This window comes from Atractosteus spatula, chromosome 5 (genome assembly GCF_055471065.1).
Source record: "Atractosteus spatula isolate fAtrSpa1 chromosome 5, fAtrSpa1.hap1, whole genome shotgun sequence".
Classification (NCBI taxonomy): Eukaryota; Metazoa; Chordata; class Actinopteri; order Semionotiformes; family Lepisosteidae; genus Atractosteus; species Atractosteus spatula.
In genome coordinates this window covers 43,713,581-43,731,629 of record NC_142710.1, presented here as the reverse complement: position 1 = coordinate 43,731,629, position 18,049 = coordinate 43,713,581, and the positions used below count along the sequence as shown (strand labels likewise).

At 39.5% G+C, this 18,049-nt stretch overlaps 1 protein-coding gene and 1 long non-coding RNA gene across 3 annotated transcripts in view; one reads left to right on the top strand and one right to left on the bottom strand.

Moving 5' to 3' along the window:
• The window catches only part of LOC148835142 (glutamate dehydrogenase, mitochondrial), a 35,521-nt gene extending 28,769 nt beyond the window's left edge, over positions 1 to 6,752 (top strand). The window contains exons 11-13 of one of the 2 annotated variants that reach the window (XR_016091072.1): positions 1,553 to 1,700; positions 3,924 to 3,986; positions 5,524 to 6,752. Coding sequence is in view for 1 of the 2 variants with exons in the window: in XM_088916650.1 (XP_088772776.1) it covers positions 1,553 to 1,644; positions 3,924 to 3,986; positions 5,524 to 5,643 (275 nt within the window). In the remaining variant the exon portion in view is untranslated. The remainder of the gene's footprint in view (positions 1 to 1,552; positions 1,701 to 3,923; positions 3,987 to 5,523) is intronic. The other variant, XM_088916650.1, reaches the window with a different exon arrangement.
• A 2,164-nt stretch (positions 6,753 to 8,916) lies between these two features.
• On the bottom strand, positions 8,917 to 11,467 carry LOC148835141 (uncharacterized). The gene is made up of 3 exons (XR_016091071.1): positions 11,279 to 11,467; positions 9,561 to 9,629; positions 8,917 to 9,263 (listed from the first exon to the last, which is right to left on the bottom strand). It is a non-coding gene; the product is annotated as an uncharacterized LOC148835141 (long non-coding RNA).
• Between the last annotated feature and the right edge of the window lie 6,582 nt (positions 11,468 to 18,049).

The following is an 18,049-nucleotide window of genomic DNA, read 5'->3' as shown; positions in this document are numbered from 1 at the left end:
GTAGTATAATGTGCATGATGCAAACTGCAAACACACTAATCTTTGGTGACCTTAAACAAAATGGACATCTATCTTCAAGCCTAAATTAGGCAAAGCCACATGAATCCCCCATGAAGCCACATGAATTCCCACAAAGAATAGGAAAACTTTATAATTGTGATAATTCCTTACTCCTGCTGCAGTCTGAAACAAGCCCATTTAATAGCAGAGGGGTTGTGACTCACTCAGGAAAAAGGTAGAAGGGCCAGCAACCTCTACAAACCACTCTGATTCAGTGTTTAAAGGCAGTTTCAAAGCTATTCAAAAACTCGTTTCTTGATTTTTTTATAATTGAGATAGTCACAAGTACTGTAAAAATCTTTCTTTCCTGTAATAACACGTTCATGACTTTATTATACTCTGATGACATTAAAGTACATAGTAGAATCAGCTGTTCATGAGCCGGTCAAACAAGTTGATCAAGGAGAGGTAAGGAAATTATCATAATTATTTTTCCTTAGCTGACAGGTTCGATTAAAATAAAGGGAGCTGGACTATTGACTTGCTTCTATTTTCAGTTGAATCAATTTCTCCTAACTGACCCTTTATTAAATTATTGACGCAGGTCATAGCCATCAGCAGCACTGAGCTATGACTGACACAGAAGGACACATGCATCAAAGCAAGAGAGAAAGTGGTGCACTCTTGTTACGTCTTCCAGACCTCTGTTATTACACGCACACTGGCCTTTCCCTGCATGTAGCCAGGACACCTCCTATCAAAGCTCTTTACTGATGTTATTCATGGTCAGCTAGAGGTCATAATATCGAAAGCTTGAAAATGCTGCTGTATCTTACTTAAAAGCCCTTAACCTACAGACCCTTTGTTCTTTCTGGACAACTAAAGTAATTCATAATTCCACAGGCTCAGAAACAAGCCTTTAAAACACAAAATCAGTTAATTTTACCTTAAAACTTTTTTGGCCATTGAAGATTAATGGATACATACATGTAGTTTTTAGTATAGAAAACAAATAATAGATGTGTCATTCTGTTTTATCATTAGCATTAATGTGTTAAGCTCAGGCTTTTATCTAATTTGACTTACATTTGTACCCATTTCTACAGCTGGATACTCGCTCAGAGCACTTTGCTGAAAGGTACAACAGCAGTGCACCACCTGGGAATTAAACCCACAGCTTTCTTTCATTATGCCACACTGCTATCTCTTATTATCAGTTGACTTGATCTTTCTGTATTATCGGACAATTATTTATATATAATATTTATATATAAGACATTTTCCTTTAATGGCCAGCTCCGCTTTCACTGCAATGAAGTATGTCCCAATATGGATTTTTTCAGTAGGACTGTAATGCTACACAGAATGATATTAGTGTTTGTGTATGGAGAAGAGACTGAGTTCAAAATTAGAAAAATAGAGGCCCGCACAAAAGGATTTTTACATCATAAACAATAAACAAATGAGTTTAGAACTCCAGAGGGACTCATTTGCTGTAGGACTATCCAAGTACTTAAAAATTAACCCCTCTGTCTGTCCATGTTTTGCTCAGTGTCTGTCCAGGAGAGCTTGGAGAGAAAGTTCGGGAAGCATGGCGGAACCATTCCTGTCGTGCCCACTGCAGAATTCCAGGCCAGAGTGGCTGTGAGTATCTGACTGGAGCACACAAGCACAACAGCTCACTGCACTCCAGAGTGGCTGTGAGTATCTGGCTGGAGCACACAGGCACACCAGCTCACTGCACTCCAGAGTGGTATGTCTATATTTGCAATTTAAATGGCAAATGTACGTGAATCTTGTAGAAGTCACGCAATAGAAGGTATCTGTGCATTAATACTTGAGTGTGTGAGGAGGTACAACCTGTGGTGGAGCTACTAACTGTTGTCGTAAATCACTTGAGAGTTCTCAGTGTTTTGATTAGGAGAGAACATTAGCTGGGGTGACGTGGGTTAAGAGCAATGCTGTTCTTCCAGTCAGTCAGGAATGAAAGAGTCAAGGCAAAACAAAACAAATATGATGAGCATCCAAAACTACATATAGCTATATAGCAGGGGGCTCTAACCCTGGTCCTGGAGATCCTCAATCCTGTTATTCTTAAAGGCCACCTTGAACCACTCATTTAAAGATTAGGAACACTGGTTTAATGGTTAATTCATCACGAGGAATTATTATTGAGGATTTAAGTCTTTTAAGGTTTTGCTTAACACTCTTGGTTAAGAGCTTGCTTTCTGGCCATAGGATGAGGAAGCTTGACCCCCAAAAAAGAAACAAGTGAACCCCAAAACCACAAATGCAGAAATAGAGACGGAAGGAAAGTACTGGTGCAACCTGGAAATGTTGGCATTGCAGTACAAGAAAGGCAGACTTTAAAAGCTGTAGGACGCCTACAGACGGCGAAAGGGAGGAAACTGAGGGCTCTCAATGCCCAAAAGAAGCAGGTTAACTTCAAAACCAGCAATGCAGAAACAGAATGAGTATGGACATATGGAAAAACCTTTAAGGAGAAGGCAGACATTAAAAGTAGTGGGAAGCATACTGACTGAGCCAAAGGTGGGACACAGGACAGACTCCGAGCCTAGGAGATAGCAGCTGGGGGGAGAGGGGGTGAAGAACCCAGGGCTAAAATGGACACCGGGAAACACTGAAGAACACATGATCCACATGTTGGTTATTAAAAAAATGCTAGGCGATTGTAAAACAAGAAGTATATTTTTATCTTTTGTACTATCTTGTTTTCACTTTCCTACCTGTTGTTTGAAGCACAATTCACATATTAAGTGGGGAAAAAAGAGGTGTGCGCAAGGAAGTGGGTACTGATTGTGATTTAGAGCAGCTGGGTGAGTTTGGCTTGTCTGTCGTTCTAACATTCTAACACATTTCAATGAAGGGAATACTGGCCCTTGAGGACTGAAAGATATTCTGAAATTTTTATAAATGATCTAGAAATTGAACATACCACTGGGACTCAAACCCTGGATCTTAAGAGAAACCTGCTCTAAAGAGTGCTATTTATGTTTTTACAAGTACAGTAAAAGCTTTACTATCCAGCTTTCTTCGAACTGGAATCCTCTACTAACTGGCATTTTATCCGTAAGCCAATACAAAATCGTTAAGTATCAGGGAAAATTCCCATTTCTATCCAGCTTGCACTCAAACTGTGAATATCCACAGTAGTGCAAACTTAATGCATAATCGTTGTCTAGTTTGTTCATAAAGTAGTTGCTCTATCCAACATTCTGCGTGTGGCCACAGTCTTGTTACCCTTTTAGTAATGGCTGAAAAGTGATGTAAAAAGCAAGCCAACAAAAAGCAAGTACAGTAAACCTTTCTCATAATATTGTATTAGTGTAATTTTGTATAACATACAGTGATAATGATATCAGTTCTCAGTGCGAACTACTATATAAGATTGTTTTCCTATTTATGTACATTTCTGTTGTGCGATTGTTAGTATTATTGATCATCTTCTTTAACTGACTCCCCTCGTTCCCCAAGGAAAAGGATAGGATAGGAAAGCTTTTATATTTTGCAGATTTTGTCTATTGGGTAACTGTTTTGTGGCATTATTTTAATAAAATGATTGTGTCTGATCCTGATACACTCAATGACTGATACACACAATGACCCGATCACTCAGTGATCCTGATGCGGAGTGACTCAATGACAATGACACCATCTTGTTACAATGGCTTTCTCAAGATTAGAAAGTGAGTATCATAACTACAGCTTGCCAGGATGATCGAGTGTCTGATACACCAAGACCAGGCGTCATTAACAATAATAAACAGTATGCGTATTACCTAATTGATTCATGAATAACCTTGCTTTAGATTGGGCGTGTCCAGTTCTGGTCCTGTAGGGTCGACGTGACACTTTGTAACACCCTCTGCGGTCTCTTCAGTGTTCAATGTCTTTTTTTACAGGGTGCTTCTGAGAAGGATATTGTCCATTCTGGCCTTGCTTACACTATGGAGAGGTCAGCCAGGGTAAGTGTTTAACCCCACTGACTAGTCTACGCTCCAGTAAGGAGCACGACCTGAATTCAGTCAAGGGCTGGGCAGACCTGCCGGCTCCATGATACAAGCCCAGTGCAAGATGGGGAGGGTGCCATTGGATAGAAGGTGCAGTCCTCTCTGTCATGCACTGGGTTTATTTTGCAAATTTCAATTGGAAGCAAAGCCCAACAAAATTAAATAAGGAGAATTAACCTACAGCAGTAGAAGCATGCATTATTAGTGATATAATTTTTTAAGAACCTTAAGATAACATTTATTACCCTGTGTAAATTATCAGCAGAAGAGTATCTAGTTTACCTTAAAGGGATAGATTTTATGTTATTTCATAACAGAGTAATCATTACAAACTAGTTATTGAGGTCTTTGTGTTGCTGTTGAATTTAGGATTTCTGGAGCAGCTGGCTGTTTACAACGCCACCCTCTAGTTACATCCTGGCTCATAATAAACACAACACCCTTGGAAAGAGAGAAGGCAGCTTTCACAGAACAATTTAAATCAAATGTGAAAGAAGATTGTCAGTCTTCTTGTCAGACAGGACTCACCCAGTACATGTTGTCCCCCTCCCTAAATTGAGTGATTCCAGAAAGAGGATTAGGGTGGCTGAGGAATGGGAGCTCCAGACCATGCCGTTGGCTAGAGTGAGTCCTGCTCTTGGTATGTGAGAGAGCATTTCAGCCCTCCTCTCAGCCCTCATAGAGCATTCTTCCATCCAGGGTTAAAATTAGAGGTGGAGCAACCAATCTGCCCATCACCTGATCTGCAGTCTATTATATGGAGCAGTTCTTTTTGTTCTCTTGCTCACAATAGCATAGCAATACCCACACACCTTTCTGTCAGGTGATGTTTACACCCATCTTGTGTGAGGTCCCTGTGTGCAGCTCTTAGGCCAAGGAAAGCCAGTTCGGTTTAATGTGCAGCGTCTCTTTTTTCCAGTAAACGCTGTCACTCACAGACATCTCTTCCCATGCCTCATGTTGTACTACTAAGCTGTTGCAGATTCCATATTTCACTTCCTTTTCAAGTCCTTGGCAGCAGGTGTGAGTGAGGGAATCCCAGGTGCTCAGGTCCTCAGGAGCAGTGTGTCAGGCTACAGTCCCTTGAGCATCCTGACTAGCTTATAGATCCCTGTTCATGTAATGCTTTAAAGGAGAGTTCGCTCTTTTCTAGCTGAAAGAGCCCTTTCCAATCAATTACAATCAATGAAGTACTTCTGTTCAATTTGCACAAATTTGTATCTGAGGTGAAAATTTTAAACACAACTGCAATTCTACACATTATTTAATTACATAGTGTACCACAGCAGGTAAGAATAAGAGTTGCCAGTCTATGAATGTGTTGCCATGATACTTCAAACAGATTGAAAGAATACCTTGCTTGAATAAGATCTTTAGCCGCTTACTGTACTGCAAAATTCACATTCTCTGTAGGAGAAGGATCCTTCTAATGATTGTTGCTGCTCCAAAGTAATATATTACAGAAAATGACTCCGATATTCCTTCTTTGTAGCAAATTATGCGCACTGCCAAGAAGTACAACCTGGGTCTGGACCTGAGGACAGCTGCCTATGTCAATGCCATCGAGAAAGTCTTCAAGGTGTACAACGAGGCAGGACTGACCTTCACATAAACTGCCACCCTGCGGTCTGTCCCTCTGTACAGACCCAGGACGCCCAGCCTCTCCCCTGCCCATCCAATACAGCCTTTATAACATATCAAGCGTTTACATATTATATACCATATGCTTTCCATATATAACCACCAGAAAAGCTCTTCTGTCCTTTTATGTGTTCCTGCAAGTTTAGAGACGTAACATGACGGTTAACCTGTGTTCTGAGATAGCCCAAAGCTAATCTGTAAAACAGTCCTGCTCTTCACTCATGCTGTAATTTTTAACTCTTTCTCTATCATCACATTTCACTACAATCCTCATCAGACTGCATTGTGCTCTTTGTAACCTCTTACATCAGACCTGATCCGAGCTCAGTTTGGTACCGCTGAAGCAGCTCAGCGAACCGTTGAGCCTCCTGTACAGGTATGAAGAGACTTGTGTGAGCTGCTGTTCTATATGCAGTGTAATCTGTGGGGTGTTATACAGCAAGCAGAGGTGAGGGGGAGAAAGATAAAATACACCAGTCTCTGAGATGGAGTGTAACTTCACAGGGGCCTCTCACTGGGCCTGTACTAACAGTGTGGATATCCTGTCCCAGCTGTGGCAAATTTAGTTGGTCAGTTTCAGTGTTTTGAGTTGCCAAGTTTTTAACGGAACTGTTCACTTTTTTTAAACCTGCCTTAGTTTTAAAGTTTAAATTTATTCTATATTGAGAATTGGTCCATTCTCTTAGCTCTAAGAGGTACATGAACTAAGACTTAAAACTAAAACTTTCTGTTCTCTGAGATAAATTTTCTAAAGATTTTGTTGATTTAATAGTTTGGTCAGTGCATCAATGCTGTTTAGTTCCATAAGTACAGCCTCTTAGAAATTGCTTACCCCCATTCAAAAGCACTGCTTTGGTTGCTGAAGCTGAATTTGGTCAGAATGTTAACTGTCAGGTTTTGACCTGTAGGACCTGTATGAAAAGCCACACAGAGGGAAACGCATATGGGAACAAAACTGTTTTTTTTTCTTTTGCCATGTCAACCTTGATCTGGAAACTGCTTTGGGATTATTGGTAAATTTGTTATGCCTTTTTTGTTTTTGCCAAAAACATTTAAAATAAAAGAACAACAAAAAATGCTGTGGTGTGTTGTTGTGAGGTTTATGTAGTTGGAATCAAGATCTGTACCTCCCACTTTATTTCCTTCTTAATCACTTTGGGCATCCAGCTTGAGGCTACTTTTGCCATTACTTTTACTGGGATAACTTTCAGAGAGGGACCTGCAGCTGTAGTTCTGGTAAGGATAGATTTGCCTTTTACATTGAAGTTCTTGATGTAATTGCTGGACCATACCTTTTCATGATTCAATGTGCAAACTGACAGTCATCGCTTACACTGTTCTAGGTGGGAAAAGCTTCCTGTAAAATCTGAACTAGGTTCACAGAGTAACCTTTTTGTTTTGCATTTGAGCAAAGACTCTTTGGAGAGATGATACTCTGTTTTCTAATGCCTGTTTTCTAAGACATAAGGACAGGAGCACTCTCAGTAACACAGTTCGTGCAGAATTTTCAGTTTCATCTCTTTAGCAAACAAAAGCCTGTGTCCTGTACTTCTACTACAGGTTTGGAGAAACAATTCAAGGACAAGGAAAAGTCTTGACGAGAACAGTCTGCTTGGTCCCCCAGAGCTGGCTGTTGTTAGATTGTGCTGTCACATCTTATCAGTGTTAAATTCTGAAAGGGTCATGTGTATCCATCTCTATGACATGTATCTGACTCCTCACACTTCATTGAATTAATAATTCTGTGGGTCAAACCATTAAACCTATAACTGTTTCTGACCCTGGTGTGGGTTGTCATAAAATAGGAGGTTTGATAGATGAGACAGAATAAAATAGACACACCCAGGAATCTACCATGAGGTAAAAGTGCAGGAAAACCAAGTAATCACAAACAAAACCCCTCAATGAAAGTCTAAGCTCCTTTTTCAGCTTCTGCCTTAGCCTTCTTCAATCTCTATCATAGCCAGGCAGCTAAGCTGTATACCAGCCTCAAATCAACTTTTTAAACCCAAAGAGTAAGATCCTTACTGTGAGACACTTCACAAAAGACTTACAAACCACTCACAGTTACACCTTAAAACAGCATTGCAGTACAAAGTCCCTCAGTCAGTCACTTCCATCTCCCTTCCCCTCTGGTCAGTGTGCTCAGCAGAGAATCTGCTCTCCGTTCCCATACAGCAGATTGACCACCACAGAAAACCTCTACTTCATGCTTTTTAATTTGTCACCTTACTGATTGTCTTGTGCTAACTGATCAGGTGACTTATTTCAATTTTCCTGAAATTGGGGAACAAAGGAGCACTGGAGTCTAGGAGCACTGAGCCCTTCCTTTAGTCTCATATCCCTGTGTTCACATTAACACCCACAAAATTTCTCCAGGAAGGGCTGAGGTCAATTTGCTACAGTACCTTCAGTTTCCTATAAAATCTAAAGTAGATACTGTGTTTTTCCACACTTATCCAACTTCAGTATACAAGTTGAAGTGATAATTGCTTTCAAAGCACTGGAATTTAAATGTTTGTCAACATCAACATACTAAATGCTGTGATACAGGGTAACCATTTACCACTGTTTATTAAAGCTGAAGTATACTAGTTTTTCCTGCAGTGAACAATAAAGTCACCAAAACTGGATGGAAGAAAATTCCTTTACTGCTTTTGTTTGTTTAATCTCTGTTTCTCCCAGTTACATATGAGAAACACAATCTTTTCCAGAATAGAACATCAATTTTCCTGATTCAGATTTTGATTCCTTGTGATTTGTATTGTGAACTCCAGAAATGATTAAACATCAGCCTTTCCAGACCTGCTGCACCTGTCTGTGTGCATGAAACATACAGTATGTGCAGTTTGGTTGTATTGATGCCCAGATAACATCAAACATGTACATGAGGCTACAAGCTGTGATCCCAGCACTTTAAACAGTAATCAGCACTATTAAAAGAAATTAGTCATCATTATGTGGCAGGAATGTCCAATCCTTGTCTTTAAGACCTCAGTTAATTTCTGAAAGGGTCGTGTGTGTCCAACTCTCTAACATGGATCTGACACCTCATACTCAGTCCTTCTGGATTTTTCATTCTGGAACTTCCTTTGGGAGGTAAGTTCTTTAATTTTGGGTTCAGTTGTTCATCTTAAGGTGATCAAAATATTGTATTTTAAAAATTCACAGTCTTTGGTGATTTAACCCAAATAATGTGGGACCCATTGGCCTGCATTGTACCACAAAGGAAAGGGACAAAGAAAACAGTTAAGCATATTATGTTTTTATTTAAATTTAAGTTTGATTAATCATAGTGCTGTGCAATCTCATTCTGCCTAGTCTGGCAACTCCTGCAGTTTTGAATGAAATCCTAAAAAAGTCCAGCTCAGATTAAGTCCCCCTCCCACTGCCGTCTGCTGGGCTACACTGGGATGCCTGAGAATAGGTGGGAATCAGGTGACGGCAGTGTGAGGCTTGAGGGGGTCCATCTGTGCAGTGGAGACTGTTAGCTGAGCAGCTTCTTCCCAATGGAGAATGCCTGCTCCTTGGCGCTCTTCAGGGTGGAGTCGGCCACAGCCCCAGCAGATTCATTCACTGTTTCCCCTAGGGCTGGAGAGAGGGAGGCAGGAGCTTGGTAAGGATACAGGCGAATGGAATCTCTAAAAATACGTACTATATACACTGTGTCATATCTGTGACAGAGCCAATACTGATCATGGGATTCATCTGGGTATGTCTTTAAAGTGAACTTACTGAATAGATTCCAGCTACACAATTTTAATTTGAATGGCACACAGGGAAGGATACTTATAATGGAACAGTGCTATAGTTATATTGTAATGCAGAGCTGTTTTTTTTAGAAGTTCTTTAGTTCTAATACAACACACAGCAGAGCAAAGTATTTACTTTTCTTCTTTTCCTCTTCCTTCTTCTTTCCTCCTGCCAGTTTCTGCACAGAGCCCTTGGCAGTAGCAGCTATAAAGTAACAGAGAGACAGTGTGACACAGCTGTAGGGCAGAGGTTTCCCTTGTGTTTAAATGACAGACCTAATTAAAGTAATAGCAGCAGAACTGGTCTGAGGCTAGATGTTATCTATTCTTCTGGTTTTTATTGTGCATTTCCACTCCTTTAATGATATGCCACAGCTGCTAAAATGAATTTCAAAGAAGAACCTGATTGGTATGTTCCTTGTCTCGCAGTTATCACATCCCTTCCATTATTGTGATTAGTCAGAGTGAGTGCAATGTAAGAAGCTTGTGTTGTCTGTGATTCTTCAAGCTGAGCCTCAGCAGACCTGCGACACTGCACTACAATGTTTCCACATCTGCTTTGCTTTGCAGCTCAACAATGTGCAGATAAACAGGACACAACAGCCTATTTTGTAAACCTAAGTTTTCGTAATATTCCATACCCTTTCAAGATTATCAAAACAAAACTATCGTGTAATCCTTTTAGATACACTTGTTATTGTTTTGGTGTATATTTGCTTTAGATGATGTTTAGCTTTTGTTTTGGTTTATACATTCTTTAGATTATATTTTCTGACTCTTGTTATGTTTTCTGTATATTCTGTAAATTCTTTGGATCTTGTTTTGTGAAAGGTACAATACAAATCAATTATTATAAATTATATGATTGTTATTGCTCTGTACAAGAGACACCAGAAGGCAAACGATATAAGCCAAAGCAGGAATTAACAGTGTACCAATCTGTTGGTATCAGACAAATCATTTTATAAAGACGTGCAGATATCAAAACAGATACCACCACCTACAACAAGCCACAGCAGTCAACTGTGAAAACAATAGTTTTTGATAAACTCCTTTACAGTGTTTATTCAAAAGCAAAGAAGAAATCTTCACGAAAACTTGAAAAACCAGGTATTAGATGTTGAACTCATTGCATCTAAGAAAGTTTTATAAAAAACATCTTTCAGAAATATAGCATCTTTTTTAAAAGAAACAGATTGACTCTGAAAGAGAGAGAGATTTCAACAGTTTTGCAGGTGCTTCCTTATAAAGTCCCCATCCAAAACTAATTCATTTGAAGGATTAACCTGAAAACTTTTTAGAGAAGAGCAAGGAGAGTACATGTATTATTCCTGGACTATGAAAACATTTTTAACAAAGCCATTTCTGAATTAAGTCTCTGTGTATTGTCCATTGTACAGTGTACTTTATGCTAATGTCTTGTAAAAGGCACAATTTACAGCAGGTTCTCGTTGTGTAGCAAATATTTTACAAAAACAAACAGCGCACTTCGTCAGCTTCGGGTGCTGGGCTGTGCCTGCGCCTGTCTGTCTGACCTGGGAGATGCCTGGAGAGTTTAGTCTGCAAACAGAGCGAACTTCACACAATATGTAAAAATGGCATACAACACAACGAAGACCAATAGTTTCACAAAATGACCTTCAGCCTTTAGAGGAACATTTATTTCTGTAAGACAAAAAAACCTTAAATCAACCTTAAAACCTTAAATTAAAGAACTTTAAATTGTTCATGACATGGAGTGACTATGTACAGTAGTCTCTTGGAACAGACATTCCCAGTTTTGATTGTGGGCTTTGTCCCTTTTCTCATGTGCCACCTCTCCAGATATCCCAATGCTACCACCCCAGTACTTACCGGCCTGGTCAATGATGCCATTGGCCTTGGTCTTCAGGAGATCCCCTGCAACATCCATGCTGTCTGCTTGTGGGCTGGTGGTCACTGGTGGCAGAGCCTGTGTTTATTAATGATGACTGGATGATGTGTCTGCAGGGTGTGACAGGGAATCTTATAAAGGTTCACATCCACCTGGAGAGCACACACCCCTGTGCCCCAGGGCCCTGGGCTATATGTCAGGGTGTGATGGTGGGGTGGAGAGGTGGCGAGGACGTGGGACTGGCTCTGCCGGTTGGTGCAAAGGAGGAGGCGGGCACAGGCATGCAGGCTGGACTGGTTGGTCTTGTTTTTGGCCAGGTTAGATCCTCGCAAACCTCTGCCTGGCTACACAGATACTTATCTTTGCTGACTGCTCTATCTTTCTTTCACCTGAAGAAGATTGTTAGACATTTAAGAACTTTATAGTTTTGTCTTAATGGTGTTCCAATTGTATGAACATATATTTTCCCATCATCAGAATACAAAGAGAAAATGAAACAATTATGGAATGCCATAAATATCACATACAGAATGTACCTTTCTTTTGTGTATGAAATTGCTCTCATCAATTACTAGAAACTCCCTTCTGCCACCCAGGTACCTCCGGATAGCTTGCATGGTTTGCATGTTGGATGCACATGAATTGAAGGAATGGGCAAACATAGCTGATGCTGATCCACAGAGCCAGCATCTTAAGATGTTTATATTTAGAAGCAATTTGTTTAAACAACTAACTACTGTAGGTATGGATACTGATGTGCAAGAAAGGCTGTTTCCTTAAGCCAGCACTATCAAATAATCTATCCTCAGTGAAATGCTGCCATCTCATAGTGGGTTTCTAACACTGTGTATAGTTCCATCCACACAGTGCCTTTACTTCCATCCATTTTCTAATCTCTTTATCCAGTACAGAGGATTTGGATCCTATCCCAGCAAGCAATGGACGCAAGGCAGAATACACCCTGGACATAGCGCCAGTCCATCACAGGACAGACAAACAGACACAAACACACACACACACACCAGGGCCAGTTTTCCCGTAAGCCAATTTAACCTACCAGTACATTTTGGGCTGCAAAAGGAAATCATATCACACATGTAGAGAAAACACACGGAACCCAGAGAGAAAATGCAAACTCCACACACACAGGATGGCAGGAATTGAACCAATTGCCCCGGTTCTTCACACCCGGGACTTCCTTTAATGCATCTCTCTCGCATCCCCTCCCCCCCCTCCTCTCCATCTTCACCTCTGAAGCAAACTTCCTAGCTACATAGTGAGCTACAGTATAGTGAGAGGGGTCTCGGCTATCTGCCCAGCTTTAGATTCAGAAGGTTGCCACTCCCTTTGGTTAGTGACCCTCGCTAAATACAGTACTTTATACATGTCTGTCTTCTCTCACAATCATTAGGATCTACAGTATCCGAACTACTGAAATGATATTTAATCTCTCCTCTGTTCCAGCCACTGTAGTTACTGACTGTGAGATGTGGCTATGCAGTATTTCCCTAGAGAAGTAAATATATTTTATTACTTTTTTTCTTGTACATGGAGTCTTAAACAAAAGTTCAACAAGAGGTCAGACCCTAATCTTGCCCACTTAAACCTGTATACGGACAGTATAAATATCGTGCTTTGTTTCCACATCCCTTGCTTCGCCCACCTTCGCCCTTGCAACTGCTCTCTGGCTCATACTTTATAAAATGGGGGTTCTGACAGCCTCGTACATTCAGACAGGTTGTCATTTTCAGTCTGGGAACTTGTTTTCAGATCACATCTTTTCTGTGATGTTTAAACCCTACCTTAAGTAGGGTTTGACTGCACCACTGCAAACTTCCTTGTTTCTCATTTTTATTATTTCATGTGCATTTACAGCTGCTTCTGTGAACAAATGTATGCTTCTGTAATTAAATCAGCTTTTACTTTAATGTGGTTTACCAAGAATTCATGCTTTTCTAGGTATTTCACTGTGTTTTACCATACTTTACCCTACTTTTACAATGGACTAAGAGTGTACCTCAAATAAGGTTGTTTGCTACAATATACAGTATAAAAAACAAATGAAACTAATTTATTACAGTCTAATTATTTAGCATTATCTCTTTTATGACTACTGAACACTTTCCCATCCTTTGAAGTTGCCCTTTTTGAGTGAATGAGCTTATGTAAGATACAGTGTGTCAATCTTATCTTTATGTCCCCATCTAGTTCAGATTCAATTGATGTATATTACCATTGAGAGAAGATTTTGGAGGGATGCAATTACACATACAGTAACTTCCAGATTATTGAAGAACATTGAGAATCCTACAGTCTGTGCAAGCTGATTTATTCTCACATGATGTTGTGTGCCAGCTGAAGGCCTATAGGACCAAACAGGTTTATTAAAGGGCCACTTTTGTCTGATAATGTTTGCCTCATTCACAGTACAGACACAGTACAACACAGCTGTTCTTTTATCGCATGCCAAGAAGGCTTGTGATTGGCTTGGGGTGAAATATCTGTGGATCATATTTCAGCTAAAAGAATTCTTAGTACAGTATCTACTGTATCTCTACTATACTTCCAAGTAATGAAATGCATAATGGAGAATTCAAATGGTACTGTATATCTAGGTTTACTATATTGTTAAGGGCTAAATGTATGAATTTTTCATATTGCTGTATTTTCAGGCATGACCAGAATGAGTGTAAATGGGTCACTGTTTGCTCTATTTAGCCTCCAACACCGTGAATTACTTCCTTTTTGTTTTGCTTGAATTTTCCAACAGAAGTTTCTCCAAATTTGTGAACTTGTGGAGTTTTATTGATCTCAGCACCTGTTCTTCCACTGATCTGCAGGAATAGTTTTATTTTAACATTGTTACAAATGGAGGGTTACGAAATTGGTGAACAAAAATATTCCAGACTGGTTGGTACAGTTAGAGGCACGTGAATTCTTAATTAACTTGGGCACAGCTTTGATGAGTAATAATTCAGGCACAGTTGGTTAAACAAATATTTATTATCAAAGACAGTGACACACACTACACTACACACAACATAAACATACAACATTCAAGTTTTTCTATGTATACAGTATGTACAGACAAGGCATTTCAGAGACCTACTCTATGCCTAGACCACCAGGGAAAACCCCAGACTGCTACCAAGTTTTCAACTCTTAAATGATGCCTACAGAGGCCAAAATAAGAGATAATCTGCCTTCTAAACTTAACGCAATCCTGAAAATGCACCCACCAAGCAGGAAAAGCCATTTTTAACCGAGGTGCTTTACTCAGGAAATCCTAGTTCCAGAATAACACAGAATAGCATGTTCTCTTTAGCAAGGTTCAAGTACTTAGCTCTAGTCAGGTCTTTTCAGATGATGTTGAACAAGGAACTCTCCTCTGGCACAAGCTTCAAGTTCCACGTCCTGTCTCGACTCTCTCTTGTGGTCTGACCTTTTTCTCCTCATTCCTTTTCCTTTTCTCTGTCGTGATCTAATCTTATATGGTGTCTTTCTGGACCACTGATTGACACTTAATCATTTACTCAGAACTTAATTGACTAAGGTAAACCAGAAGATTCTTCTGATCAGTGTATCTCACGCCCAGCATAACTACAGTAAGTGAACATCCCTTGGTCTGAAGCTCTAGGAAGTGGAAATATTGTCCCTAGTTTGGTATTAACCATTGTGTCTAGATTCTTTAAGAGATTTGTTGTCGTCTACCTCAGCCTGTAAAAATAAATTATTTTTACATATATTATTTTTTTAGTGTTATTATACAGTTTTGATATTATATTCTTCTGGTTACTTTGCTGATAAGCAGCTATAAAAGTGTCAAGCAGTTTATTACCTTGCTCTATATTTGATTGTTTTATTAAACTATTTATACAGCGGAGGTTTGGAGGTATCTGTAGAAGTCTCTTTTTTCAGGTTGTATTGATGTGATAAATCCTCAAAGTTTTTCAGATGGTTCAGTCATGATACATATTGCTGTAATACCTGTCAAAGTCCAAGTCTTAAAATGTAAGCTATCCACCTTAAAATCTGAACATCTTACTCCAAGTAAGATGGAAGATTTTATATTATAAACCAAATTGGAATTAGTACTGTTTAAACTGTTCTGTAGAAATGTCCACTGGAAGAGACTGAACAAGGTCTAATAGTGGTAGGATGTTCATAACGTCCACTATAGATTCCAATGAGACAGGGAGCATCCAGCTATGTAATCTTTTATTTACAGGTTAAAGGAGTTACATTTGAATGTGAGTCTTTAGATAAATGTACTGCCAAATATTGGATGGATATTGATAGCCAATTTAGCTTAAACTTTTCTTCTTAATGATCTGTTGGGTTATATTTATAACACCTAACTCCAGTTTTTTTCTATGTTTAGTTTATACCCCGATATCTGACCAAATTTCTCCAGGAGATCCACAACCCCAGCAAACAATTTATTAGGATCATCCAAATGCAGCAGGATATTGTCTATGCAATGTTATTTTATATTTTTGTCCTTTGATTTTTATTCCTTTAATTTTTGGGTCTTGTCTAATCCATTCTACCAGGGGTTCTATATATAAAAAGAACAGAATGGGTGACAGGGGACATCCCTGTCTTGTACGTCTTTTAAAGCAAAATCTGTTAGAAAGATTTCCATTGACCTTAAATAGTGCTATAGGATTTGAACAGATTATTTTAATTGTATTAATAAATTTATCAGCAAATTCATATCTAATGTTTTATATAAAAATTCTCAATTGTATCAAACAAAACCTTTTCTGCATCTAGACTAACCAAGAATGCCCCTAAATTTTGATCATCAATATGCTTTATAGTACGGAGGGTGTGTCATCCATTGAATTTGTCTGTTCTGAATAAATCTGGTTTAATCTACATTTTTTGGTTGGGGTAACATTTTCTCTAATTTTTCAGTCATTATTAAAGCATAAGTCTTGTGGTCTACAGTGCGTATGGAAATTGGGCAGAAAGATTAACATCTAGTTTGATCTGTTCCTTCTTTTGGGATTACTTTGCTGTTTTCAGGGACTCACACCAGTGGTGTCCACTCTCAGTTTTGCTGTTTGCTTTATCTTTGGAACCAATTAACTAACCATGCTGTCCATTAATCTACCATGCTGTCTCCAATTCCTGTTGCCTTTTACTCCTGTTCCTGTAGACTCTTCCTCTCTCATCTCTCCCCCAATTTCTCTCTTTTCTGCAGTTTTTCCCTTTGTCTATCAGGATATAAAATTACTGAATCCCGTAATCTGCATTACAGCCATTAACTTTTGCAATGGAGAAAGACAGGTCTGTCACTGGTGAAATATTTCAATTATCCTGGTTTTGAGACTTCGTAACAGTGGCCTCCCTCATGCCCTCAGTATGTAAAAGGGTGGTAGGTCCAGACAACAAGGCAGTTTTTGCCTAAGATCCTCAGAGTGTAATTGGTAATGCAGGCACTGTCTTCTTTCTCTACCATATCACCAGCTAGTATTCTTCAGCCTTTTCCCCTGATATTTACTATGGTTGCAGCACCTGATGTAATTCTTATTTTTTAATGATTCTTATTCTTATTCTTTTACTCTTTCTTACTTTTAATCCCAAAGGATCTCAAAACTCATTTTAAATATGGGAGGGGAACCACTCCACCCTCACTGGAATGCAGCCCCACTTGATTTCCATACATCTGATCAGAGAGAGAGAGGACCTGCTCTCCTATGGTGAATTAAGCAGTGCCACAGGTGCTCTGTTAAAGGACTCCCTGGGATCTTTGCCATATCCCCTCAGCTCAGACAGGCTGTACGGCATTTCAAAGCAGGTTCTGAAACTAATGGTCAGAAGATGACATTCTTGGTGCTGGGTGTGACAGGGCAACACAGTCAGCAGGTGGAAAAAATCACACACATAATCACCTTCCCATAAGAAAACAGTTTTAGCCTCTAGTAAAGAGGAGTGATGATAAAGTGAGAGGAGATAGATTTCTCCAGACCTGAGATGTGTGATGTCATGGTAAGAGGACTTGAGATTTCACCAAATGAAACTATATACTAGAAGTAAGTATAAGGTTTTTTAACTCTTATAATGCACACTGACAAAATTCTATGGCATTTCGATTATCCATCCATTCATCAATTTTCTAACTGCTTTATCTATTTTCTAACAGTGTCAAAGAAGAGTCAGATCCTATACCAGCAAACAACAGGGCACATGGGATGCCAGTCCATCACTGGGCATACACAGACACAGATATGCACACAGTCATAACAGGCCAATTTACCTGCCAGTATCTCTTTGGACTGTGGGAGGAAACCAGAGCACTAGGAAGAAACCATGTTAATACGGGAGAATCATACAAACTCCACAGAGATAGGACCCCAGAATTGAACTGGGCTCCAGCACTGCAAGGCAGCAATGCTGACCATCATGCCACATTTCAATTATTACATAGTTATTTCTGTTTTTATATTATGTTTGCACTTTCCTGTGGATTCTTTAGGTTAATTATCATGGTTTACAGCATATAACAGGACAATATAACATTGTACAGCTGCCATAGATAAGTGGAAGGCACACACATCTGAGCTTGGTTAGTACAGAAAGGCAGTCTCCAGCAGGGAGAGCATCTATTCAGGTATCCTGGTTGTAGCAGAGCTGGAGCCTCTGCATTGAGAATTTAAAGGAATGAGGAAATACACATGTGAAAATGTGTTTTTCACTGATAGATTGCAGAAATAGTGCATCAGGTAGGAGGAACTGGAGGTTTT